The 13,997-nt window shown below is 34.7% G+C and overlaps 1 protein-coding gene across 5 annotated transcripts in view; it reads left to right on the top strand.

Moving 5' to 3' along the window:
- The window catches only part of GPSM2 (G protein signaling modulator 2), a 48,010-nt gene that overhangs the window by 19,402 nt on the left and 14,611 nt on the right, over positions 1-13,997 (top strand). For all 5 annotated transcript variants that reach the window (XR_008295117.1, XM_027058441.2, XM_027058442.2 and 2 more), the window contains 9 exons: positions 864-1,085; positions 1,469-1,604; positions 1,934-2,076; positions 2,618-2,741; positions 2,855-2,970; positions 5,506-5,661; positions 6,782-6,890; positions 8,065-8,194; positions 10,684-10,754. Coding sequence is in view for 4 of the 5 variants with exons in the window: in XM_027058441.2 (XP_026914242.1) it covers positions 864-1,085; positions 1,469-1,604; positions 1,934-2,076; positions 2,618-2,741; positions 2,855-2,970; positions 5,506-5,661; positions 6,782-6,890; positions 8,065-8,194; positions 10,684-10,754 (1,207 nt within the window). In the remaining variant the exon portion in view is untranslated. The remainder of the gene's footprint in view (positions 1-863; positions 1,086-1,468; positions 1,605-1,933; positions 2,077-2,617; positions 2,742-2,854; positions 2,971-5,505; positions 5,662-6,781; positions 6,891-8,064; positions 8,195-10,683; positions 10,755-13,997) is intronic.

A 13,997-nucleotide genomic window follows, 5' to 3' on the forward strand; every position in this document is an offset into this window, starting at 1 on the left:
AGAAACACACTTAAGTGGATGATTATGTAAAATATAAACATGGCAGAAATCATAAAAATGTTAAAGAAACACAGTGGCAACTTTGGTAAAAGTCACCTTCTAAAATCTAGGATTAGAACCTAAAGTATCATTGCTTTTTCTCCAATGAAGATTTAAAATAACTTAATTCTTCTAGCTTTTAAAAATCCAGTGACAGACTTTGAGAATTAGACTTTCTGAAAATATTTAAATTACTGCTTTCTAACAAAGTTTCTTGTCACTTAGTTCTCTTATAGAAGTATGCCTTATAGATCAAAATACTTTGCTCCTTTTTTTTCTGAGGTAGAGATACCATGTGGTGGTAAGGACAGAAAGGAGTGTGTGTGAGTGTTTGAGACAGAGAAAGAGATAGGGATGGTAGGAGGGCTTGATGTATGGCTGAGTAGATCACTTAGATACCTAGATAGAGAAGAGTATTACAGGACATCACCTTCCCCAGGTACCTGTTTTCTCCCACACTCTGAGGAAGTCCATAAGTCTGCCACAACTCAGAATACTTTAGGAAACACTACTTTAGGTTTTCTCATTGGTGAAGTGGGTTGCTCTGGGTGGGCCAATTAAAGTGGGCTCCATATAGAGGTATTTAGCTATCCTATATAAAAGACATCTGGGGCTCAGAGACATTTGATTAGGCAAATTAGCTCATGCTATAAATAATAGTTTACTGTTTTATCAATAATGTATATATACTTTAATTATAGAGGCAGCTCTTCTAAGCAAGAGTAGACACAGCCAACATTAAAATTGTATTACCTGAAGTTAAAAATAACTGTGGTGCAGTTATAATATAATGTTGTAAATGTCTGTCCTATGTAATTTTATAGAATGGAAGCTTCTTGCCTAGAACTGGCCTTGGAAGGGGAACGTCTGTGTAAGTCAGGAGACTGCCGTGCTGGTGTGTCCTTCTTTGAAGCTGCAGTTCAAGTTGGAACTGAAGACCTAAAAACACTTAGTGCTATTTACAGCCAGCTGGGCAATGCTTATTTCTATTTGCATGATTATGCCAAAGCATTAGAATACCATCATCATGATTTAACTCTAGCAAGGTAATTAATTTAAGCTTTTTAATACTCTTTCTCCTTGAATGTTTCTTAAAAAATGTTTATTCAATTAAAAAAAATGAACTTAATACATTTTAGTGAGTTCTGATTCAGTAGCACTGCATTTTAAAACTTTAGGCTGATCACAGTTTAATTAAATGATTTAATAGTAGTGAAATGACACTAGGGTTTAATTAAATGAATGAAAATTAATTACATTTAAATACAGAAACATAAGTCTTACATTTTTATTTAAAGTAGGTTTCAGGGCTAATAACAGGTCCTTTTTACCTAAAGCATGTCAGTTGTCCTCTAGGGAAAACTATACTCTGGCTGCTTGCTTTATTTTTAACACCATTTGCTTCCCCCCCCCCCCCCCCCCCCCCCAGGACTATTGGAGATCAGCTGGGGGAAGCCAAAGCTAGCGGTAATCTGGGAAACACCTTAAAAGTTCTTGGGAATTTTGATGAAGCTGTAGTTTGTTGTCAGCGACACCTAGATATTTCCAGAGAGCTTAATGACAAGGTAATAAGGAATATTACATAGTGGGCCAAATGTTTTATTTGAAATTGCTTTGTGTTTTAATTTTACTTAATTATTCTGTAGTTTATCTAAAAGTTAATACCAATGAAGAAAGTATTCATAGAAAAATAGAAGTAAAAAATTTTAAATAGTGGAGAAAAAATAGTAGACATTCTTTCATAAGTAATCATTTATTTGGTTGTATGGATGGCCATCATAAACATTTCTTTCTCTTGACCATCAAGGATAATTATAAATAAATATATGTGATAAGCATTATAATACCTGGCTTCTGATTTCAAAATGTAAACTCTGTTGATATCTTCATCTAGGTGGGAGAAGCAAGAGCACTTTACAATCTTGGAAATGTGTATCATGCCAAAGGGAAAAGTTTTGCCTGCCCTGGTCCTCAAGACATGGGAGAATTTCCAGAAGACGTGAGAAATGCTCTGCAGGCAGCTGTGGATTATTATGAGTAAGTAGCACTGATGCAGTCCTGTGGCCCACCTAAGGCTTGGACCTGCTCTACATTCTTTATCCAGTAATACGTTTTTAAGTTTGGGAAAGGTTTTAGAATTCTGGACTAGCAAGTAAAAATAAACCATCAAATCCGCTGCTAAAATGTTACAGTGTTGGAATAGAGTAATCCCCTCCCCAGAAAAGCTTTCCTTTAAATTGTTAACCGGTGCCACTTAGTGGCAAAAACAAGAAATATCAATCGTTAGTCTAAACTATTTGGAGTAAATTTAGTTTTATCAGTAGAATTTCATAGAACTTCTTAGCTGCAACGGTTCCAAGATTGACTCTGTCCTTGACTCTGGACAGAAACCTGCCTGAATGGTTCAGTAAAGTGTTCCCATTTATTTCCCATAATCATCCTCCATCATACATATACCTCTAAAATTTACACTATGACTGTAAGCTTAGAAATTTTTTTGATAAGAATTTGATTTGTAAATTAAATCAATACATTTTTTTCTCAAACGTATTTTTTCACAACTTTTGTTATCATTTAGGGAAAACCTATCACTAGTGACTGCTTTGGGTGACCGAGCAGCCCAAGGACGTGCCTTTGGAAATCTTGGAAACACACATTACCTCCTTGGCAACTTCAGGGATGCGGTTATAGCCCATGAACAGGTATAGTGCAAGGCTTTGAGGCCAGATCATTTTCCCCATCAGTGTTCTGAATAGTGATTAGATTATTCTTTAGTTTTGTTATAGCTATATCTAACTTGAATTTTCTGTTTCAGCGTCTCCTTATTGCAAAAGAATTTGGAGATAAAGCAGCTGAAAGAAGAGCATATAGCAACCTTGGAAATGCATATATATTTCTTGGTGAATTTGAAACTGCCTCTGAATACTACAAGTTAGTCTAATATTTCTATAGATAAATGTAAAATGAATAGTTATGCAGTCCTATAAAATCATAGACTTTGGGTTTAAAACTTGCTTTTTGCACATACTAGCAGCAGGAACTTATACTTCTAAGCCTCAATTTCTTCATCTGTAACGGATGATGCCCAAAAGCAACGGACGATGCTTTTGGGATTGTTGTGAGGATTGAATGAAAGAATATATTAAGCATTTACTTTGCATAGGACGTGGCTCATAGTCCTAAATAAATATTGTACCTTTGATTTAATCATAGCAGTATGACTCCTTTATATTTTTGTTAGTTTTTATCTTTAAAACTGTTTTTAAATGAAATTCTAAACTTTTAAAGTCTTTTAAACCTGTTTAGTGTGTGGGGTATGTATATTTATATGCTTTTTTTCACCCAGTTATGTGTTTGCAAAAAGCCACAAGAAAGTCTGGTAACAAAAATATGCCCTAGTTTTCATCAGTGATCACTTAATTCTTTTCCCCACCATTGTACCCTCATGTTGAACATTTCACCCACCCTCTCCTGCCCATCTTTGATCCTCACCATAAACTGAGGCCCCCATTCACTTGCCTGAGGAGTTGGCAAACCTAGCTTCTTCTGGGAAGGGTCTTTCTGGCCTTTCAATAGACTTGACACATAGATAATAGGAAAGTGTAGACTGTTTGAGATTGTCTGGTCTGTGCTTTCTAGTTTGGAGTTTTCTCTAATTAGTGGGGATTGAAGGCCCATATAGACCTTAGGCAGAAGCCAGTTTGAACCAAAGATACAATGATTGAGTTGTATTTTATTGTTAAAGAATCCAGTGTGAGAGGGTTTGGGATAGTTTGTCATCTAAAAACAAAAGGTAAAATTGCTTTAGGTCCATCTTAAAAACTAGAATGTCATTCCACCCTACTTTAAACATTGACTAATGGTTAATATTTGTTCGTTGATTAGTTAGATATAAGATATCCTCCTAAATAAAATACATAACTATATAAGGAATATGTAGTTTGATTTTGATTTTATTTTGATTTATTTTTTTAAGTTTTATTTATTTAAGTAAGCTCTACACCCAACGTGGGGCTCAAACTCCTGACCCTGAGAGTTGGATGCTGTTCTGACTGAGCCAGCCAGGCACCCCTATATTTTGATTTTAAATATAAAAGTTTCTTATATTTTAAAGCCAAAAGACATGGAAATGTCTTAATTAATAGATGATCTACTTGTATTAAATACTTAAAAGTTCTGCAATAAAGTGGATGGTGGCTGTTTGAGTAAAGAACAGGAGTACGAAGTAATGAAACTTCTTCCCGCTGCCCTCTCCATAAGCAGGCTAAAACTCAGAACTCTCAGGACTGCACAAGAAGGCTATCTTAATGTTTTAAATCGCTATCCTTCAGGATAGAAAGCAGTAGTAGTAGCAGTTTGGTAAACCTACTTTAGCAATTGAATTTGTTCCAGAAGGACTTCTGAATATTTACAAATTATATCGTCAAAGAATAATGGTGTGCCAGAAAAATACTCCAGGACATCAAAGCAATTCCAGAAGTCTTGCAAAAATGTTTGAGAGGAGGCAGTGTTAGAATAAGTGTGTGGTCTCCCAAGGTGACAGCTTTGAAGGTATCACCATTAAATATAAAATTTCAGGCTTGTTTGCTTAAAACTATATTATCTATCATATACCTATTTTTTGTGTAATCATAAATCACATGAAATATTTGTACTATTTGGCAGAAACTGTAGGAGTCATTTAAGTTACTGGATCTAAAGCATCTGTAGGCTTAAGTGCTGATAATAATAATCAAAACAGTATTTACATTTGTTACCATCTCCTGTGAGCAAGATGCCATTCTAAGCACTTCATATAAACTAATGTGTTTCATCCTCACAAAACCCTGTGAGGTATTTTCCCCATTTTACAGACGAGGAAACAGAGAGTTTGAGTGACTTGCCCTGTGACAGAGCTAATAATTGCCAAAGTTGGGATTTGAACCCATTCTAACTTTAGGGTCCACACTCTTAACTGGGACACTAGGTTCTCATTGATTCAATGTGTGTTAGGTAGAATCTGGTTAATGTTTAAATGTGGTATTTAATATTTTTCATGAATCAGTGACTACTGATTGTACACATTCTACACATTAGAATTTTGAGTACTATGTTTTGAATTTTGACAAAATGCAAAGACAACAGTATAATTGAAAAGAGAGGTTATTTGGACAAAATTTTCTTACTTTTAAGCTATTGCCACTACAACTTGGATAGTTTTTTTAGAGACACTTAGTCTTGTGTCAGTATTCCTTTTCTCTGAAGAATATTTAATAGGGCTCTCAAATTTATTCTGAGAGTCTAGATTTGGTTTTTGTGTTTCCAAAACAACTTCATTTTGTCTGAAAGTAATGGAGAAAGTATGAGATATTAAACTCTAAAATAAATTTACTTTAGAGGCAGGAAGAAAAATGAGTGTTTTATTTTTTGATTATTATAGCCAAAAATAAAAATGATCATTATGTAAGAATTAATTTCTTTTTTTAGAAAGACACTGCTATTGGCTCGACAGCTTAAAGACAGAGCTGTAGAAGCACAGTCTTGCTATAGTCTCGGAAATACATACACTTTGCTTCAAGACTATGAAAAGGCCATCGATTATCATCTGAAGCACTTAGCAATTGCTCAAGAGCTAAATGATAGGTAAGTTATACAGCTCCCTACTATAATTATAGTAAAATATAGATGCATTATTGAATCCTTAGAATTTTTCCTTTGTTTTTAAGTTTGTTTCCTTTGTTTTCTTTTTAATTCTTTTTTAAGGAATTTCTTCTATTTTAGTTACCTTCTCTGTACGTTACTGCTTGAAGGCCAGCATGTCATAGGAGTTTGCGATGGTCCATATAGCCTTGAACCAAGATCAATAAGTAGGTCACAAACTCGGTTGCCTGCAAAGGTCCTCCTGACTAGAACAGTGTGGGAATTGTGGTGATCTTAGAGATAAGGCCCAGCGTAAGGGGACAGCTGTTACTCAGCTCCAGCTAACTGATGCCAGGCAGGACCAAGGGTCTGTAATGTCCAGGTACTCCTCTGTTTTCAAGAGAAGCTGGAAGTCCTGAGTTTTATTTGAAATCTTCTGATTTTTAAATATTGGTGGCTATTTTTTTTAAATAAAAAACTGTATGATAAAACAGAATCTGTGCAGGCATTTAGTCTGTGATGTTTACTTTAGAAAGAGATTTTTACTTCAGTATGAAGAACTGCTTTTCTGTAATTGTTCAAAATGAAATATGTTACTTCAAGAGGTAGTACATTCTCTCTCCCCAGTGGTGTTCAAACCTGGACTGAATGATTACCTGGTAGGGCTGTCATGGAAAGAAAATGGGCAGTTTAACTAGAAGACCTATTAGATTTTATTATTTTATAATAAATTGTATGTTTGAAAAGGATGTTTCCCATTTTTTGCTTGACTCTGAGTTTGGTATTATCTGGGTATTCTAATATGTCTCCAGTGATGTGATAGTATGTTCTTTATATGAAAGACCAAATCCAAGAGTGGGAGAGAGCCAAAGCATAAGAGAGTCTTAAAAACTGAGAACAAACTGAGGGCTGATGGGGGGTGGGTGATGGGTATTAAAGAGGGCATCTTTTGGGATGAGCACTGGGTGTTGTATGGAAACCAATTTGACAATAAATTTCATATATTTAAAAAAAAAACAAATCCAAAACATTGTTTATACCATTAATTACTGCTAAATAGCTTTTATTCTACACACAGCTCTCCTTTCATATAACTATATCTTAGCTTTGAATTGTTTTGTAGAATTGGTGAAGGAAGAGCATGTTGGAGCTTAGGAAATGCATACACAGCTCTAGGGAATCATGATCAAGCAATGCATTTTGCTGAAAAGCACTTGGAAATTTCAAGAGAGGTATGTAACTAAAAAACAGCTGTCTGTGCTATGTGATTCACAAATTAGTGGGGGGGTGGGGGAAGGCCTATTATTTCTCTGGATTTCTCCTGTATAACCTAGTAATAAATCTATGTTATTCCCTTGGCATAAAAACTGCACAAAGCATTTTGAGATACAGATCAGAGGTCTGTTTGCATTGGCTTTGATGTAGGAAGATAGGAAGGTAAGACCAGGCATAGGGGAATGGAAAGATTACTAAAATATGCCTCCTGTCTCTACATGGAAAAGTAGCATGGTATGGAAAGAAAAAACGGGGTTTTTTTTGTTGTAGTAGTTGTCTTTTTTTTTTTTTTTTTTTTAACATGGTTGTTATAATCAAGGATTTATAATCCAGATTGTATCTGTTCCTGGGGCACCTGGGTGGCTCAGTCGGTGAGCGTCCGACTTCAGCTTAGGTCATTATCTCGTTGTCTGTGAGTTTTGAGCCCCACGTCGGGCTCTGTGCTAACAGCTCAGAGCCTGGAGCCTGCTTTGGATTCTGTGTCTCCCTCACTCTCTGCCCCCTCCCCCGCTCATGCTCTGTGTCTGTCTGTCTGTCTCTCTCTCTCTGTCAAAAATAAATAAACATTAAAAAAGTAAATTAAAAAAAAAAATATTGTTATCTATTCCTGTTCCAGTTCTGCTTTCTGGCTATTTGAGCTTGGAAATCTTTTCTGAACCTCATTTCTCATCTGTAAAATGGGAAGAATAACATCTACCTTGCAAATCATTATAAGAATTAGAGATAGTGTATGTAAAAGTGCCTAGTGTAATATCTATTGCTGGCTTAATAGATACTATTACTATGGTATGGAAACAATATTCTAAGGAAATTTTATTCATGTGTTGGCAACTTAATGTGTCACAGAATAACCTGCGTTATTAAATATGATTGTAGAGATTAAGAGCAATTAGTATTTAGAGAATGGAAGTATTGGTAGAATGTAATCAGCTTTCCTATTGCCATATTTTAGAAGCTTCCCTTTTCTTTAAAGCAACTATTATTGGAAAAACCCATTTCATTCAGTCTCTTAATTCTAATAGATCTGTTTTCATTTCTATTTTCTTCCAGTTTTAGGTTCATAACATTTTCAGCCAATCTTCACCATTGTCTTTAATTCTACTCTAAAATATAAATGCTTGTTGGTTGTAGGTTGGGGATAGAAGTGGTGAACTAACAGCACGACTGAATCTCTCAGATCTTCAAATGGTTCTTGGTCTGAGCTACAGCACAAATAATTCAATAATGTCTGAAAATATTGAAATTGATAACAATTTGCATGGTAAGTAACAGGTCTTCAAACCCAATTTCTTTATCCTCAATTACATTTAAATTACTCATCACATGTTAACCATCTCCAGAGAGAATATATAACTTAGGAAGCTCAAATTTTTATAGTACCTTTTTGCTTTACCATAGTCCTGTTGATGTATCACTATAGAATATGGTATTTTACGGTTGTTATCTTGAACTTAGGAATGGTAAAGGTATGATTATTTTCTATAGGGTCACTCAAATTTATAAATGTTTGATGACAAAATTAAAATATTTTATTGTTTAGTTATTCTTTTTGATTCAAATGTTTTTACATATTTGATTTTTGTTTAGCTCTTGTTTCATTTCTAAGGTTATCTCTTAGATGAAAATTAAAAGGTCTGAAAATACCAGTATTGAAATGTGGGTAATGGAAGCTCTCATTCAGTGTTGACGGTGATAGAGATGTGTTTACTCTCAAGAACAATGTGGCAACATTCTGGTAAAGTTGAGGATGTACTGAGCATATGATCTGGCATTTCCACTGCCAGTTACATACCACTGATATCCAAACTGGAAGAAACACTTGCTCGTGTCACTAAGAGAAAGAGACATTTTCAAGAATTTCTGTAATAGTACTGCTTATGATAACAGAAAATAAGAAGCACTCTAAATCTCTGTCCCCAGTAGAATGGATAAAGAATTTCCTAGTCCTAAAATGGCAGTCAAAATTAAACTACACATATGAACTTGGCTGAATCTCACAAACATAAAGTTTCTCAAAGGAAGCAAGTTAGATGATATATACAGTATGAGAGCATTTATTATAAAATAAACTAAATTGCTTGGAGATCTATATATATGTAAATATATAGATGAAACATATGAAATATATGAAAATATAAAAAATTATAGGGAGGAGGAGGCACATTTTCAGAGAGTCACAGAGGAGTTAATATGTTGATAGTGGTTTATTTGTTAAGCTGGGTATTAGGTATCATATTCCTTATGCCTTTAAAATATTGCTTAATCTTTAAAATATTGAATGGATATGAAAATGTGAAAATGGATATGAAAATATATTTCTCTATATTCAATGCTAACTTTATTGAAAAAACTTTTGAGGACCATGTTTATGTTTATTTAACATGTTTCCTGGTCAGCATTAAATCTCTCATCTAATGTGATCTTAAAATGAATATGAGTAACAATATAGAACTAGAGGTGTTACTTTGATTCTTACCTTGAAATTGAAGGCCTAAAGCCTTTTCCTTGAATTTTTACTTAATTAAAACAATTTTTTCTATTGTTTGTTTATTTTTGAGAGAATGTGAGTGGGGGAGGGGCAGAGAGAGACAGAGAGGGAGACACAGAGTCCAAAGAAGGCTCCAGGCTCTGAGCTGTCAGCACAGAGCCTGACACGAGGCTTGAACTCACGAACCGTGAGATCATGACCTGACCTGAAGTTGGATGCCCAACCAACTGAGCCACCCAGGAGCCCCTTATTATTTTTTTTTAATGTTTATTTATTTTTGAGAGATAGAACATGAGCTGGAGAGGGCCATAGAGAGGCAGGGGATAGAGGATCTGGAGCGGGCTCCATGCTGAAAACAGAGCCCTATGCAGGGCTCGAACCCATGAACTATGAGATTATGAGCCAAAGTCGAACATTTAACCGACTGGTTTTTACTTACTTAAACTACCCTACAGTTTGTTTTTTCCCCTACTATAATCATTTTAGTGGTTTTTTTAAATTTGTGTTTTTTCCAGTTTGAGAAATATTTGACATACATGATTGTAAATTAAAGGTGTACAGTATGATGACCTGATTTATACCTAGTGAAATGATCACCACGGTAGGTTCAGTTAACATCCATCTTCTCATACAGATAGCAAAAGGGAAAAAAATATTCTTCTTATGATGAACATTCTTAGGATAAACCCTCCTAGCAACTTTCCTAAGTGTCATACAGCAATGTTGACTGTAGTCATCATGATGTACGTTCTATCCCTAGTACTTATTTACCTTATAACCCGAGGTTTGTACCTTTTGACCACCTTCTTCCTTTCCCCCTCCGTAATCCTCTGCCTCTGGTAAATCACAAGTTTGATCTCTTTTTTTCCTAGTTCGGGTTGTTTTTTTTCTTTTTAGATTCCACTATAAGATCATACGGGATTTGTCCTTCTCATTTTCTTTTAAGAGTTTCTGTGGATAGTATAAAACCAGTTATTATAAAATGCCTTTTCTAAATTAAGGGGTAATGTCAGTAACCAAAGTTAGTTTCCAACCAAAATGTAACTTCCCTACATCAAAGCATTTTAGAGGGAGTGTATATTCTATTTTTATGTAGTTGGTATGGAAAATTATTATTCTTAAAAAAATACATGTTTGTATGTTTCCTCCTTCCATATGGGCTTGTGTAACAGACTTTAAAATTGAATAACCTAGTCATGCTGAATTTGTAGTCTTAAGGACTTCCCCATGTATTTGAATTTTTTTTTTTTTTTTCCACAAAGGTGCACGCCCGAAGTTTGGACGCCGACACAGTATGGAAAACATGGAACTTATGAAGTTAACACCAGAAAAGGTTGGCAGCCTTTAGGTTTTTAAATTTCTTGAACTGTTATAATCAAATATTTAAGTAACTTTTAACTTACATGAATAGTTTAAATAAACCTTGTGTTGTATGGGTATCACTTTAAAATTTTCCTTTAAAAAGAATTTTTAAAAAGTACAGTCTAAAAAGAATGTGCCTAATATTCTGCCATCTGTTTAAGAGAAGCATTATGCATCTATATCCTTTGTAGATGCTTAAAACATTTCAGGAAGAATCTCTAAGAAACCTGCTAATAAAAATAACAATTGCTTCTGGGAAAAGGAGTGGATGTCTCAGAAGAGATACTTTGTACACAGTTTTAGTTTGAACTGTTTGAACATTTTAACATGTACGCGTATTACTTTTTTTAATTACTTTTTTTAAATGGGAAAATTAAAGGGTTAGGAAGCTTTTTTTCCCCCAACTAAGTAACAGCAACATTATTAGTAAGATAAGTGATATGTATGATCAAGCTAGTTTTTCTGGCTGCATTTCTTAAAAGCATTTTCTTCACTAACAACTGTTTATTCAAGATGCATCTTCCTTAGGCTTTTGTTTTCAGTAACAGAGAAGGGACTTTATAATTAGAAAAGTTATTTTTTTCTTTTATAATTTTCTATTAAGTTTTTTAATTCCAGTGTAGTTAACATACAGTGTATGGGAGTTCCAGGTGTGCAGTATAGTGATTCAACACTTCTGTGCATTACTCAGTGCTCATCGTGCTAAGTGTACTCTTTAATCTCCATCACCTATTTCACCCATCCCCCCACCCAGGGAAAAGATTAGTGAAGAAAAGAAATCTAGGTCCTTTCTTCCACCTTTAATTTTTACATTGTTAAAGCAGGCTGTTGTTCTTTTATGGTATATTTTTTAAAATACTTTTTATAAAATAGGTTCATTATAATAACTTCAGAAAATTTCAACAAGGAAATTAAAATTATCAGTAATCCCACCCTCAGTGGTAACTACAAGTAATATTTTGGTATTTATTCATCTTGCATTTTCATGTGAATATTAATATTTTATAGATATTTTATAATGTGTAGTTATTATTTCCATGTTATTAAACATTTTTCTGCCCTATTATAATAGGCATATGATTTTTTAATATTGACTTTTTTGTGGGAAAAGTTTTCATAAGTTCAAATCAGCCAGATATATATAAAGTTTTTCAGAAATCCTAGTTAACTCCTGAAGGACTTTGTGATTTCCCCAGATATCTGTCTACATCTTATCTTGTCAGTTTGCAAATCTGACTAATCTGCAATTAATTAATTAGACTAATCTGCAATTTATTTATTTAATGTTTGTTTATTTTTGAGAGAGAGAGGGAGACAGAGCACAAGCAGGGGAAGTGCAGAGAAAGAGGGGGATACAGAATCTCTGAGCTATCAGCACAGATTCTGGCTTGGGGTTTGAAATCATGAACTTGAGATTATGACCTGAGCCAAAGTTGGCCACATAACCGACTGAGCCACCCAGGCACCCCTGCAAATTAAGAGAAAAAAAACAAACACCTTTTAAGTCAATTTAGGTCTCTTTTCCTATTTCTTGTAGGAACATACTAATTAGCAAAATTAATTTGCTGCCTTGTGCCTAGCTCTGAAGTGGTACTAACAATAGATTTCATTAAGAAGCTGACTAGATTCAACCCTTTAATTTTCCAAGAGCCAAATAATGGCAAAGTTTTGTCTCTAAAATATGTTTGGAATTAGTTCTGTGTTTTCTTTCCCTCATAATAAAGTTGCGATTATTTCATTATTCTCGACCAAGCTAAGAAGCATATGTAAAGAAGAAAGGAGATTCTGTGTTAAAGATATTTCTTAGGAAAGAACACAGTTGAAGGGAACTCTTGAGACCCTGGATGTCTGAAAATGCCTTTTTGCTACTCTCACATTTGACTGATAATTCTTACTATGGAATTACTAATTGGAAATAATTTTCCTACATAATTTTGAAGACATTGTTCCAGTCTGTATTCTTCAGTGTTTTTGTTGAGAAGTCCAAATAAGTATATAGGAAACATTAAAAATTTTTCACATTTCTGGGGCACCTGGGTGGCTTAGTCGGTTTAGCGTCCAACTTCGGCTCAGGTCGTGATCTTGAGGTTCACAAGTTTGAGCCCCGCATCAGGCTCTTTGCTGACAGCTCAGGGCCTGAAGCCTGCTTAGCATTCTGTGTCTCCCTCTCTCTCTGCTCCTCCCCTGCTCACACGCTGTCTCTCTCTAAAAAATAAAGATTAAAATTTTTTTTTTTTTTTCACATTTCCACTTGGGATTTAGGTAGAGTTTTATGTTGGTTTTTTTTTTTAAGTTTATTATTTATTTCTAAGAGAGAGAGCGAGCATGAGTGAGGGAGGGGGAGGGAGAGGGAATCCCAGGCAGGCTCCAGGCTGTCAGCACATAGCCTAATATGGGGCTCAAATCACAAACCATGAGATCATGCCCTGAGCCCAAATTGAGAGTCAGGTGCTTAACCGACTGAGCCACCCAGGCACCCTGAGTTTTATGTTCTAATAATTGAGCTTGTTTACTTTTCTCCAGTCAATAGACCCTGTAGTCCACCCCAACAAATAGTTTCTCCTTATCACCTGTATGAGAAAAGAAACAGAGGGAAAAAAATAAAACAAACTTCATTTGTTACCCAGAATTTACCCAGATAGCTGGCTTGTTCACTCACTAGCTATCTCTCACTCAGGTACAATAGCCTCAGGGCAAGACTTATCCTAATTTGTGTCTCATGTGATGTAACTTTATAGACCTTTGGACTACAAACACTTAAGACCGAATGTTAAAGCTGCAAATGTCATGTAGCTACTATACATACTGTGTTTTTCCTTTCCACTCAGTAAATATTTGTTTTTTGTTTTTTATGGTTTTTAGTCATTCTTGCTATTTTAGGGTTTGGGGTTTTTTTTAGTAACTTTATTTTTAATTTACATCCAAGTTAGCATATAGTGCAACAATGATTTCAGGAGTGGATTCCTTAATGCCCCTTACCCATTTAGCCCATCCCCCCCTCTCACAACCCCCAGTAAATATTTGTTATATTGAGTCTGTTGTTTAGAGGTTAAGTATATTTAAACCAGGTCTAGGCCTATATAAATGACTGATGTTTTCCCTGTTGAGAATTTAGTAGTTAGTGAAAACAAAAAATGACAAAAAAAAATTACTGCTGTATGGCTTAGATGTTAATTTATACCGTTAAAAATTCCACATATATCCAGAATTTCCA

This window comes from Acinonyx jubatus, chromosome C1 (assembly GCF_027475565.1).
Source record: "Acinonyx jubatus isolate Ajub_Pintada_27869175 chromosome C1, VMU_Ajub_asm_v1.0, whole genome shotgun sequence".
Taxonomy (NCBI): Eukaryota; Metazoa; Chordata; class Mammalia; order Carnivora; family Felidae; genus Acinonyx; species Acinonyx jubatus.